Source organism: Marmota marmota, unplaced genomic scaffold (assembly GCF_001458135.2).
Source record: "Marmota marmota marmota unplaced genomic scaffold, marMar, whole genome shotgun sequence".
Lineage (NCBI taxonomy): Eukaryota > Metazoa > Chordata > Mammalia > Rodentia > Sciuridae > Marmota > Marmota marmota.
In genome coordinates this window covers 42039568-42054064 of record NW_026000174.1, presented here as the reverse complement: position 1 = coordinate 42054064, position 14497 = coordinate 42039568, and the positions used below count along the sequence as shown (strand labels likewise).

Below are 14497 nucleotides of genomic sequence, written 5' to 3'. Positions count from 1 at the left end.
TAAAATGTCAATAATCTGGAATATCCAAAAATTAATTAAGGAGGAGTGTAACTCCAGAAATTTAAAAATGCATATATTTATTTGTATTTATTATTATTTTAATAGGATAATGCATTTTTTTCTAGTTTGGAAAATAAAGCACTAGTGTGCTGAACATACCAGGTAACCTTAGCATTTTGCCACCCTTGGAAATTTAAAAATTTGTATATCTAAAAAGTTATTGCCATCTGTTTTAAAATATATTGAGAAAATGTGCAATATGTACTGCCTAAATAGTACTCATATTTAAAAAGTAATTCTAATGTGTCTGAATTATGTTGATAATGGGGGGTATCAAACTACTCATTTGTAGAAGATGATTTTGTCCAATATTTGAGTCTTTTAATTATTACCTCCCCCCCCCAATTTTTATTTTGAAAAATTTGAAATCTACAGAGAGGTTGAAAGAATAGTATAATGAATATATATTCTTCACATAAATTCACCAATTGACAAAATATTCCATATTTGTTTTGCCTTTCTTATATCTCTTTTTTTCTCTTGATTAGTTTGAAAGTAATTCCAGACAACTAAGACAATTTCTCTCCTAAACTCTTCAGTTATCTGAAGCATTTAGGAGTAAAATTTTCACATTATAATATTTCACACAGTCAATAATAATGTGTCATCTTCTGACATGCGATCTATATTTTAAGCTACTCAAAATGTGCTTTATAGATTTTTATAATCTGGTATCCATGTAGGTAGGCTTCCTGTATTACATTTAGTTGTTTTCTGTAGTTCTTTTTAATCTAAAAATATTCCTTCATCTTTGTTTTGCTTTCCATAATTTTTTTTTTTCAAGAATCAGGTACTTTTCTAGTAGGCTATACACAACCTATATTTGTCTCAGTGTCTTTTCATGTGTATTCAGTTTCAATATTTCTGGCAATAAGACTGCACAGGTGAAGTGCTTGAGTGCTTTAATTCTAGAGTTAAATAACAAATCTTTGTTACCAATTTAAAGAAAAATGGTTCAATGGACATAGTGATCATTCTTTTTATGTAAGATGTTTTCATTTTAATTTTTATTCCCAAATTCACTTGAGACAGAATGTCTTAAACAATGTAATATGATAATCAAATCAGTAAAATACCTAGTAAGTCTGCAAAAAATAGTGGTCAGATATTAAGGATTCATTTACTAACAGTTGCAGATATCACTATGGATGCATTGCAGTTATATGTGAAAAAGGAATAACATATAAATAAGTGTTTTCTCAGCTAAATGCTTTTATTATTGCAATTATTTTAAAAATTATATATGTCATAACTATTCTTGGCATATTATAAATGAGCTAAAGAAACTAAAAGTACATTTCAGGTGTCAGGATACCAACAATAATGCTATGTAATGGGAAATTTCATTTATATCTAGATTTTCTTAGACACTGATATTGTATACTTTTATTATTTATTTGTGCTCAAATTTCAGTGAATGTATAATTAGCAGATAGCTTTGACAGATTTTTCATTTTTCAGATCTCCACTAAACCCTGTTTTGGGTTTGACCTTTGACCGAGTGACTGCATTTGCCAGAGGTGGCATCACAGTTGCCTATAAGACCTTTTTGGATCCTAATGCTGTTCTGCTACCTGGATGTGACAAGTAAATTAACATATATTTGATTAAAGTAATCTATCACCTAATTCACGTTTTCCCTGAGTGAGAAATTTGAAACACTAGAAGGTGTTCTTTGAATTATCTTAGCAATTATTTATTTTATTGAGTTACTCCATGGCATAATGAGGTTGTGCCAAAAGACATATTAACTTTCCTTAGTTTTTAAAAAAAATCATACAGGGCAATGAGCAGGCTATACTTTCTGTTTTACATAAGTAACAATTTTGATTAAAATGTAAAATCTATTTTTAATGCTTATTTCTAAAATTTTAAGTGGGGTCATTAAAATAAAAAAATTATAAGTTCTCCATATGAGTGTTCATATTTAAGCATTTCATATGATGATGATAAATTTAAAACAAAAGTAACATGCTGGAGGACTGGTGAGACAGTGAAGAGGACAGAAGAAGTTCGAGGGTCTGGGAGCCTAGCCTCATCTCTGTTTGATTGTCCATGAACATGATTGTCTGTTTCTTTCCTGTAAATAATAAAAGCTGGTGTTTACTGAGTGTTGACTATAGGACAGGCATAGTTATAAATGAATTGGGTAAGAATGTATTTAATCTTCAAAACAATGATTTAAATCCCATGATCCCCCATAACCCTACTATTACTACATTCTTCAGAGACAGAAACCAAGGCAAAAAGAAGTAATTTGCCAAAAGTCATACAGCCTATACATGGTAGTGCCAGGATTCTGATCTAGGTCAACTGTTTTTCAGGAACTGAGTGCCTAACTACTACCCAGCCCTGTCCAGTAGAATTTTCTATGGTGATGGAAACACACACAATGACTATTGAACACTTGAAATGTGACTCAAGTGATCAAGGAACTGAACTTTAAATTTTATTTAAATTAAATTTAATATGAATATATAACTAATGACTAGTATACTGGATATAGTGACATGATACTGATACTAGGTTTAGATTAGGTGATTTATCTATAAGTCCTCCATCTAGCTTTAACATTGCCTAATTTAACAAACTACACTTCTCCTTAATATATGCTTGAAAAGGCTGAATAGAGGGTATACCAGAGAAGTAAAGCACTGATGTGGTTCACTCAGCCTAGCTAGTGACAACGTATTGCTAAATACATGTTGAAGGCTGTACTCACTGGTCTTCCGTGTAGTTATTTAAACAAAGCTATATTACCCAATGACTCCTTGTACTTTCCAGGCAAGAATGACTCTGTTTCTTTTGATTCTTTTTCTTTATAGATAGAAAATAATTCATTGGCAGTCTTTTTTATAGACATTTTTTCATTGATAAGAAAATTTATTTTGTGTGCAATAATCTTTACCCAAGTTGTTAAGTCTGCCTAGATACTTTACCTTAAAGTTTTAGCTAGGAGTTTATATTTTTATTTCATGCAGTCCTTTTTAAAAATTTACTTCCCCAGGTTCTTTGAATACTGCTTTGCTGAATTGCTGAGTTGACTCAAATTAGGTCTAAGTCTCTAAGTATAATGTAAGCTGCCTTTATGGAATCTAAAATAATTTGTTAGACAATATCATTTTTACATTTCATTTGAATTTTCTTTCTATGCTCAATAATGAGTCACTTGAAATCAGAATTTTTTTGGGGGGTGGAGTACCAGGGATTGAACCCAGGAGCACTTAACCACTGAACCACATCCCCAGCTGCTTTTTTATATTTTATTTAGAGACAGGGTCTCAATGAGTTTCTTAGGGCTTTGCTAAGTTTCTGAGGCTGGTTTGAACTCATGATTCTTCTGCTTCAGCCTCCAAATCTGCTGGGATTACAAGGATCACTTGAAATATTAATAACCAAGTTCTTCTCATATTTCTCAGAGAATTGATAAAAATTGCTATTACCAGTCGCAGGACTGTTTTCTGTTGAATAGCATGCTCTATGTTGTATCCTAACACATCAGTGTTGAGCCAGTGATTTGTTGTTGCTGTTAGGATAACAATTGGGGGACTTTTAAGATAAGTTATTTAGCTAAATTAAGAATGACATTCAACCTCTCTAGTTTGTGGTTTTTCCATATACCCACTAGATTGCAATGTCTCCTATGGCTCTCTTGAAAATACCAAACTAGTATTTTTGGAACAACCATTGTAAGCATAAAATATCCTTTATTATTCATAGTCTGTGTATTTGGAATATAAATGTAACAATGAAGATGTTCTCCACAAGTGATTCTATAAGATTAAAAATCCTTTTTTTAAATTAATAATTAATTAGTCAATATCATAAACATTTGCAAGATAAAATTTTAAGGCTTCTCTTTTTAAATTATAAATGCCAATATACTTTATAAATTTCTGTTTAAAAAGACTATGAACTGTACATTGTTTTTTTCTCTTACTAGTAGAGAATAAGATGTATAAATTATACTAGAAAAGAATAAAACAGTTTAGTGCTTTTTATTCTGACAAAAATAATTAAATATTTTACTTTTGTTAGTTGGGACATTTGTGAGGGATTTCCAATTAATTTCGACTGCACCAGTCAACAGATACCTGATCAATTTGAAAAGATGGACTTGGAGAGCCATTTCCTACAGAATAAGGTCAGATTTTATTTGTTATACTTAATAGCTACATTCTACGGTAAGGGTACTCAGTCAATATACTATGGTGACTGAGTGAATACTTCTGAACATGCATTAATATAAATTATTTTTATAAGTGTTGGGACAAGTTTTGTTTTTCTTCTTGTTAATCAAGTCGTTCAAAACTGAAACAATATATAGCATTCTTACTTGAAAAAAATCTACTAGAATTGTGTCATTTAAGTCCTATTGCTTGGCATATTTTCTTTGTACTAATTGTTAATTAAGTTGGAGTTGTTGAAGAAAGTCTTTAAGATGGCTGTTATCTCTTTGTACTTTAGGATCTGATCTATTTGTTCTATAGGTCAATGAATTCTTTAAAGGAATATTTAGTTCATTGGCAATCCAATCCAGAATGTCTGTTTAAAAATTTAGAAATTTATCCTTTGGCTAAGATTTTTTTTTTCAAAATAAACTATAAAAGACATTTTAAATATGTCTCCAAAGAAGGAATGAATAATTGTTTTGTTTTTCTTGGCTGAAAAACTCTGTGTGAGATTGTTGTTCATTTAGGCTGCATAAGCTTTAGTTTTTAAATACATGAAATCAAAGCAAAAGGGCACCCACACCCACAGACATAGAGATGCCCAGAGAAAGGGGGACTTCTGTCAACCCGTCTGGTTCTTTATTTCCAAAATAAAATGCAAGATTCATTGTGTCCACCTGATTTTTAAAAATTTCTCCATGCTACCCATTATATTCTCTCTATTATGTCAAAATTTATTCAGAAAACATTGGTTGTTTCAGAAGAGTATGTATCTAAATAATAAAATTATAAAAATGGAATAAAATCACTATTTCTAATCATGTCTGGTTTTAAGCAAATTTAGTCAATGAAAGTAGATAGAATGATGTACTACTGCCATTTGTATTTTATATTTATTTGACATTAAGATTTATTTACCACAGTTCTAATCCCCTTAGAGTTCCTTGTTTTTGCTGCAGCATTATTTTCCTGCTCAAAAAAATGTCATCTGCCTGACTGTTGCCTGATGGTGTTCCAAATTCTCATCTGTCCTTAATTGATCACAGTGATGCTATATTCTACCCTACTCTACTTACCTTTCCAATCTCCTTGTCTTTTTGATTCATCCTGTGCTGTACATTATAGTCAGAGCTAATTAATTGCATATCATAATGTTCTGCTGCTTCTATGTCTTTGTGTTGGGGGGTGGGGAGGTGGGGTACTGGGGATTGAACTCAGGGCCTCACACATTCTAACCAAGCACTCTACCACTGAGCTATATCCCTCCAGACCTTTTAATTTTATTTGGAGATAGGGTCTCTGTAAGTTGTCCAGGTTGGCCCCAAACTTGCAATCCTCCTGCCTCAGCCTCCATAATATCTGGGATTCCAGGTGTGTGTCATCTTGCCTGGCTCCATAACATGCTTTTGATACACTGGTGCCATGACTTGTGTTGTTCTATACCTGGGATATACTCCCAACCATTATAATTTATTGCCTCTATGACTTTATGCAAGTTCTCCTTCCATGCAGCCTTTTCATACCCACCAGAGAGAATTGATCTTCTATTTTATATTCTCTGCCCACCATTCTAGCCCTACCTGATTTCATGAATGCTTCACAAAATATCTCTTTACCTCATCTTTATCCTCAAACCATATATAATATTTCTGGTCTTGATATTCCCATTGCATACATGCTTTGAAGACTGATTTTAGAGTTTGTGTTTGTGTATACTCATTTGTTTTAGTCTCTTTGTCCACTGCTAAATTGAGAACCCTTTAGACACAGACATTATGACTTACTCATCTCTGTATTCCTAAGTGCCAGCACAGAATCTTGAATGTAGGGCAAGTGCATAATACATTTTTGATGAATGGATTTTTTTGTTGTTGTTTAGCCATAACCTATCTTTCAAGGCTGACTATCCTCTAATATGTTCTTTGTGAGTTAGCCAAGCCAAATTGTTCATTTGTTGTTTTCTGAAAGCACTCCATGATTTCTGTTATTATGCTCATGTGGATCCCTCTGCATAGTATTCAGCCTCCTTTTTTTTTTTCTTTGTCACCACTCCCTGGCTTTCTCTGTCACCTTGTGCCATATGATAGCATGGAGTCTGGCAGTAGTTGGCATTCAATAAATGCTGTTGAAATTCTGCCCACCATTCTAGCCCTACCTGATTTCATGAATGCTTCACGAAATATTTCTTTACCCCATCTTCATCCTCAAACCATATATAATATTTCTGGTCTTGATACTCTCATTGCATTCCTTCTGTGCCCTTTACAATGGCATTGAACTAGATGTTACTCTTACCACTTTTTTTTTTTTTTTTTGCACGAACCAAAGTTAACCAGACTCCAAGTTTAGGCAAATTTCAGATTATTTTGGGCTCAGTGGTGTAGAGGTAGATTGAGGATCAGTGGTGAAAATCTTGGGATCAGATCATAATCCAGATCATAACAGAGTGCTAGGGAAACTGGTTCTTGTTCTGTAAAAATAAAGGAACCATTGAAAATATTTAGCAGAGGTGAGATCTGATCTGAGCCTCGTGTCAGGAAGATAATTCAAGAGTTCCTTGTCTTCTCTGCTACATTGAAAATCTTTCAAGGGCAAAGAGTGCCCTAACCATCCTTGTGTCTGCTGCAGTATCTTCATGCTCGGAGTTTGATAAACTGAATTGAGTTCATGAGTTAATTAACTTATTAATTAACTAACTCAACAGAAATTAGCTCAAACTTGAAAATATTAGATATCTAAAAGCTCTCGGGAAAAGGAACCTAAAGGAAATTTTCCCTCTCTCTCTCTCTCCCTGCCAAAGTAGAACTTCATAAGATCACTTAAATGTTCTAATTTTGAAAAATGAGAGTATAGCAGTCTACAGTTATTTTTGTCATTAATTGGTGCTAATGATTTAGTGGAAATGAGAAACCATTCCATCTTAAATGTTTTTACACTTTTGTATTTTGGGGAAAAGAATTGATTGAAATAAAATTTAAGTCCAACCAAAATAGTTGTGTAAGAATGTAAAAACTTGATAAATTGGCTAGTAAAGAGAAGCTTTCAGGAAAAAAATGGCTCTCCCTTAGCTAGGACACCTTGAAAATCCTTTCAGAAAAATGTCTCAAATTATTTACTGAGAGGTGATCAGTGAATTGGGAATAGTAATTTAATAACCTGAAAAAGAGCACTTTTAAAGATGGAATTCAGGTAGAGGTGACAGATATCTACAGGGCATTTTATTGTAGAATCTTGCCTGCTCATTGAGGTAAGAAGACACTAAGAGGATTACAAGAGGGGCTGAGGGAAGGGAGGCAAAAACCGATATTCTTGATGCATAGGTTTTAAAATTGGCTGGAGATAGAGATATCAGTGCCCAACCCCTGACTGTTCTTTTAAATCTCTTATTGACAAGTAAAACCTTTCCTACAGAGAAAAATTTGGAACATATAATCCCCATTTGTAATGTTGGAGACAGATATAACCCTGACAATTACAACCTGTTGCTCTTTTATCCATTTCACAAACAGATTTGGAAACTACTACAAATTGACGATTTGGCGCATACATCTTTCAACAGCTCTCTATTATTACTTAAATTGACAACACTTTTAGATTGACTCAGTTTAAGGGCAACAAAATTATATGTTTCCACAAAATGGATGAGACTTAAACTTCATAATAGTTAATATAAAAGAAAAAACATATCATGAAACAAATACCTGAAGGAATGCCTGGTTATGGGAAAATATGGCAGACAACATAGACTCAAGTGTTTGGAAGGTCTTCTAATTTGCCAGAATGAGAAAAAACTTACTTTGATCATATTCTTTCAGTACATTACTTAATAGACATTAGAAGGACATTAGTGATAACTTTCTGTATAGAAATAGCAAGAAAATCACCAAGTCATGATTTTAAAATTATGGTATAATTGATACAAGTTAACTTGTAAGTTCAGAATTTAAGGATACTAGCAAAATACATTTATAACTTCAAATTCAAGTATTAATCTGGAATTAGTCTTTTGTCAAAAACGAAGCTGAGAAAAGGCAAATGATTCTGCATTTTCCAATATCTTTGAAGACCATATCCTTTAGAAGTAATATTTTCTATAAGTTGTTTATATACTAGAGCAAATATAATATTTTAGTTTGAAATTTTAATTGATTACCATTAGCAAAGAACACAGGACTTTAAATAAATTTCCAAGTCCCTTTTTATTTTAATATCAATAACTGGAAATTATTTGAAGACTATACACTGAGACCTTAAACAGGTTTTTTTTGCCTTGTTTGGTTGTATAAATATGTCTTTGACAATATTTTCTGCTTTCAAACTTTTCCAATTCTTTGCTATAGAGTTGAAAAGAATTATGAGGAAATAGCAAAGACATGAGCAAAGAGATTTTAGTAACTCTTCTTACAGTTACGTATAAAATTATTTAGGTTGGCCCTAAATACATGATCAAAAGTAAAATTTTTATAAAATTTCCATGTAATAAAGTAAGTAATTTATTCAGAGTGAAGGCTATGATCTCTGAACTTTTCCTTTTAGAACGATTTTCATTATCTTGTACTCTGTTCCTTAGTAGATCTGCAAGAGAAAACAGTAAGTGGTCCTTTGATTATTTTGAATTTGCACAAGAATATTGAAGGCTACCCCCCCCCCCCCCATCATTTCAGAAAAAAAGTTAAAGAAGAAGTTCTAACTTGTGGGATGTGAATGCATCATTGCTGTCATTGACTGTTTCTATATCAGTACAATTTAATTAGATAAGCGAAGTTATGATTGTTTAAAAAGCGCTATATAGGTATCCAAAATGCTATGCAAGAATTTCTTTTTTGATTCACAAAAGAACTTTTAAAGGTTTTCCCAGTTGCAGATATGATCATATATGTTTAGGTCAGACTCAACATAAGTGCTTTTGTACACATGTGCCCATACATGAATGCTTTAATTTGCTTGCACATATACACACACATACACACATTATGTTGCAAATTATCAGAAAACTTTTTCCCTTGAATTCTAATTTTCATATTTTTTAACCTCTTGTCTCTTATAAATATTTAGTGTGCAGCTAAGTTATCAGATTAAAGTAAACAGAAAGTGAAGTCTTTGCCCAAACCAAGATTTGGAAGGAAATGTCCGTCTTAATTGCCAGGGCCCAGGATGTGGGGGTTGCCTTTTTCTATTTTTGTGTGGTTCAGAGGATTTTGCAGCATCCCAGCCTTGGAATGACTTCCATTTCCTTCTTCATAACCAGATTTTGAAAAATCATTTTCACTGGGCTCAGATCCACAATGGTCTTTTGCTCTGTGCCTTCTGAGAAATTTGTCTCTTTTTATATATATACAAGGCACTGAAAATGAATTTCTTGAAATGAATGTTTTAGATGCAAAAAGAGAAGAAAATACAATCACAGAAAAAAAAATTAAAGGCCATCGTCAGCTTTCAATGTACTAGAATCCCAGAAGGAACCATCTTTTTCTTCCTCTTTTCTTTAATAATGCAAAATGAAGCGGCATTAGTGGGCCTGGCTGTGTCTGCCCTATGTAGAATCACTTGGGAACTGTCCAGCAAAATATCTCTTGAAGAACAGCATGGTGTTAATACTGGGTGCCAGCCCAAGGCAGAGACAAAGGACCCCTTCGCTCTTCACCAATAAGCCAACTGTTAAAAGATTAAACCATGTTGTGGAGATAACAAGAATTTAGGCGCTGGCAGCAGGTGCTGTACAAAGAAGCAGTTGGCAGTACGGTTCTTCTGTCTGACTAATTCCAGTCAAAACAATCTTCTGCCCAGTTGCAGAGGGGAGTTGTGAGTGTGATGGAAACTTGGAGTAGGAGGTTGAGTAAGAGTGCTACTTTAAATGCTGAATCCTGCGGTAGATGGATTAGTAGAATATAGTTTATCATTGTTCAGAGACTGTGGGGGATTCCCCTCCACAATCCAGCCACTACTGGCTGACTGGAGAATATATAATCAAAGAGCTGTAAGTCAAATCTGCTTATGTGGTGGGGGTTGCTGTATTTTTCAAGTTATCATTTTCATATAGAAGAGATATTTGAGACTTTTCTCTCTTGAGTAATATCCATCTACCATTATAGAACAATTACCAAATATATTAATTGTACCCTTATATTTTTGCTTCATCACATTTGTAAAATATTCTTTTAAATTATTATTTTTAATAATAATTTAAATTTTTAAAATAATTTGTGTGTTTTTAAAATAATTATTACTCAACAGATATCTAATGTTATCACAAATATAGAAAGGACTTTTCTTATTGGAATATAATTTTAACTGTTATTGAAGCAATGTCATTTATTGGGTTTAAGACATAAATTGGTATGGTCCTATAACCTACACAAAGAAATATTGGTGCTTAGAAAGTGATTACTCAGGATAAGTAATCATGTAATTTAGGATATAAAGTTCATTAAGCATAAAGTAGTAGAATTCCTATAGGTGACATGAGTGGCTGATAATTTGACAATTAAGTCTAAGTGAGAAACACCAGAAAGGACACAATACCTTTGACATTTGTAATCTGATAAGCAGCATGGGTTGTGTGATCTGACAATGAACATAGGAGATGTGTATGTGATGTCTCCCCCACTAGTTCCCTCCTGTTCATTCCCACTACTATCTCTGAAGTTTCAGCTTATATCTTTTTATCTCAGGAGATATGTATGGACTTCCAATTGTTTTCTTTGCCTTAGATGTCTCTTTTCTATCCTTGTCAGATGGTTTTACCTAATTTGTTGTAATCTAGTCCCCCTGCTTCCTATTATTGACCCACTCCATATCCTTATACTTGGCATTTTCTACAGTTTGGCCATATTTACCTTTTAAGCCTGCCCAAAGCTTTCTAAAACATATTGATTAAACTTCCTTGCCTTTACTTGTAATTCTGGTTGTTATTCATTATTCCTGTCATTTTCTCTCCTTTCTTCAAGGCCTGTTTCACATCTTACCTCTTTCAAGATGCTCCACTATTTGGTTCTTCCAGAAGAAATGAACCTATTTTTTTTTTACATGATAAAAACACTATTCAATGATTTGTATGGAGTTTAACATGAACTTGTATGTGCATGTGAGGAAAATAGACAGTAGAGAGAGAGAGAGGAAGAGAAAGAAGGAATTTGTTTCTGTTATAAGTTTCTTTAGGGCAAGAAAAATGCTTTATAGTATCCTATGCCATATAGTCCAGTGTCTTGCATGTTAGAATTGGTGCTCAATGAATATTGATTGACTTGAATTAAAAAGACTGATCACTACTTTTTAGAAAAAGAACTTCTCATTCAGCATACATATTGTTCTAGAATAACTTATTTTTGATAATGTGTTGAGGAGGGTTGAGTTTTAGACTGTGGGTTTAAAATTCATGCTGTTCTCATGATGCAGGTGGATCCCAATATTGTCCTTCATGCATCTGTTTCCATTGGAAAGCGGAGTTTCTCAAGTAGTGAAGTGAGCAGCAGGAGTCAGATAGCTCCATCAACCCTGTGGCCTGCAGCCAGTGTGTGGCTGATCACCAAGGTGCCTAAGAATGTCTGCTCTTGCTAAGTGACTTTCCCTTGCTTGCTGGCTCCTTGTGCTGCTTCAGTTCCCAGTACCCTGTTGCACATGAATGTGTAAATGAAAACGTGGTAAACTGTTGACTGTTAAGATTGCTTTCTCTGCTCTTGGTCTTATCTAGCTCAAAAGACTTTTGTGGATCCCCAAGAGAGCATTCAATTCAGTGTTAGATATGCTGAGTAACTCACACCTCAGAATATACTTAAAACAAGCATAGAACTTATTTATAGTCCGCAGACTTGCCCTTTTCATGAAATTTGCAAGTCATTTGCTTCCACTTCTTAGTCTTCTCAAGCTTTACCTTCTCAGTATCATTGGATCTGATGGATTAACACCGCATTATGACTTTGCATATAGTCTTAGCAAGGGCATAGTTTAAAAAAACCCAGAGTATCAAATGTGAAAAATACCCATCATACTTTAACCTGCATATTGGCAATGCTTAATTTTAAAATTTTATTATTGCGTAATTGAATCTGACTTACATGACAACATATAATTGCCATCACCTACCTTCTTAATATTGATATATGTTTTGTAAACATGCATTTCTGGCTGGAAAGAGATGGTGCAGTTTATATCTGTCCTTCTCCTACTCCCTTTGCCACCCCCGATAGACTGTGTTACTGCTGCTTAAACACTTCTGTGAATGCAAAATCACCCAGTCAAGTTTGCTGCTAGTTAGTTTTGAGGGGAGGAGGGTTGAAACGATTTTATCAAATGAAATCTTATATTTACCCTTACTTATTGTTCTTTGATTCTCTGAGAGTTAAAAATGAACACATAGAATAATAAAGCTACTAATGTACTAATACATGTTATTTATTTCATATACTAAAGAAGAGCAAGGCTAGATGAGGTATTCCTAACATCTGCTTCTGAACTGGAGACTGTCTTTATTATTAGTCCTTTTTACACTGTATTTTGTTTCTAATTTAATAATAAGGGCTACCATTTTGTTGAACATCTCCCATATGTCAGGCATTGTTAGGCACCTTATATACATTTATCACATCATCTTACAAGAACTGTGTAGATTTTCACTATCAGCTGAAGAAGCAGAAGATAGTAAGTAGCAAAGGAAGGTTTTCTGTGTCTGCCTGACTTCAGCTGTCAGGACTTCTCACCATCATAGAGACACTGCTGTATATTCCACCAATCTATGAATGCCATGGTGTCTTAGCCTCAGCACTGCCACTGAATGAATAGCTGTACAACAGCAGGCAAATCACACACAGTATCAGGGCCTTAGCCAGCTCATCAGAAAAGAGCTAGACCAGAGGACATAGGAGATTTTTTTTTAAATTCTCATATTTATTATAATTTTATGGTATCACTTTGTAGAATTTTATGACATAATAAACTCGTGCTATCTAAAATTTCCCCCCAAAATAACTAAAATGCCTACTAAAGAGTATGGTTTTAGAGTAAGAAAGGTTGGAATTGGAATCCCTTTGTGATCTTGGGAAAGTTACTTAGCTGCACTGAACCATCATTTCTTTATTTATAAAATGGAATTAGTCATAACTGCCTCCACAGTTGCTGTGAAGTTGAAATTAGAAAGCAGGTGTGAAGTTCAAGTATAATATCTAGCACATAGGAGGTGCTTAATAAATAGTGACTTTCTTTTCTCACCTCAGTCTTTTTATTATATATATATATATATTATAAAAATGTGTACTAGAACCAAACTGTTTTAGAAATATATTTCTCTGGTTTTCATGTGTTTTATATACAGCTAAAACATAAGAAATAAAAGTTTCACTTTTAAGAGAACACTTTTTAAATCCTTTCAGTCAGAACTCCCCCTTCCTCTTTCAAAAACAAATCCTTTCACCTGGTTAGACAGATAATTTTGTATACCGTAAATCCCTAGTAGGTGTGGATAGATTTTCTAGTGGTTGTTACTTTTTTAAAATGTGCTGATTCACTAAGTAGGAAGATGATTAAATGACCACTTAAACAATGCTCCTAATTAATTTCTTTGGCAGAGGATCCTAACATTTAAAACAAAAGAAGTTCATGAACCACCTTAAAATGTTTAACCCATGGTATTTAAACCCAGAGTAAAACTTTAAATTGGTGCGAAGGTTAAGGATTTGTTCAATCTTTTCAGTTCACTGCGTTTTTTTCCATGCATACATATTTCAAGTAAGCTCTGTAGTTACAACTCCAGCAAGTGACACGTGATAGACCCCAAATCGCTGCACTGTGAAATATGCACAGTAGAAAAGGACAAATGAAGATATCAAGGTCTGTTTTATTTTGCGCTGAACTGTAAAATGCCACCCTTGTCGGACAGAAGATCACTGGTTCTGAGCAGGGCTCACTGACTGCTAAGTTGTGGGTAGTGTTTCACTTTCGGCAACTGTTAATATCCGGAGCTATCCAGGCATAATGACCTCACTATTTGTGACACATTGTTGAATTTTCTGGTTCTTTTAACTTATTTAGACCTTTCTCCCCCCTCTCTATTCATTGGAAGGCTGGAATGATCCTGAGCCGAGCGATAACTCAGGGCTGCCTAGCTATTGGTCATCCAATCAGAGTCAAGGCCGCTGAGGGAGCATCACTAGAAGGATATAAATTAATCCTACAGAAAAGGTAATGCTTATGAGCTATTTAGCTCAAGACAATAAATGTTAATTTCAAGAATTCTGAGCAGGCAAATTGTAATGATCCCTGACTTAGAATAT

At 33.7% G+C, this 14497-nt stretch overlaps 1 protein-coding gene across 6 annotated transcripts in view; it reads left to right on the top strand.

The window, feature by feature from the left end:
- The window catches only part of Dcdc1 (doublecortin domain containing 1), a 479867-nt gene that overhangs the window by 234963 nt on the left and 230407 nt on the right, over nt 1–14497 (top strand). For all 6 annotated transcript variants that reach the window (XM_048788537.1, XM_048788536.1, XM_048788535.1 and 3 more), the window contains 4 exons: nt 1522–1647; nt 4099–4204; nt 11628–11762; nt 14287–14405. In XM_048788537.1, the coding sequence (XP_048644494.1) occupies nt 1522–1647; nt 4099–4204; nt 11628–11762; nt 14287–14405 (486 nt within the window). The remainder of the gene's footprint in view (nt 1–1521; nt 1648–4098; nt 4205–11627; nt 11763–14286; nt 14406–14497) is intronic.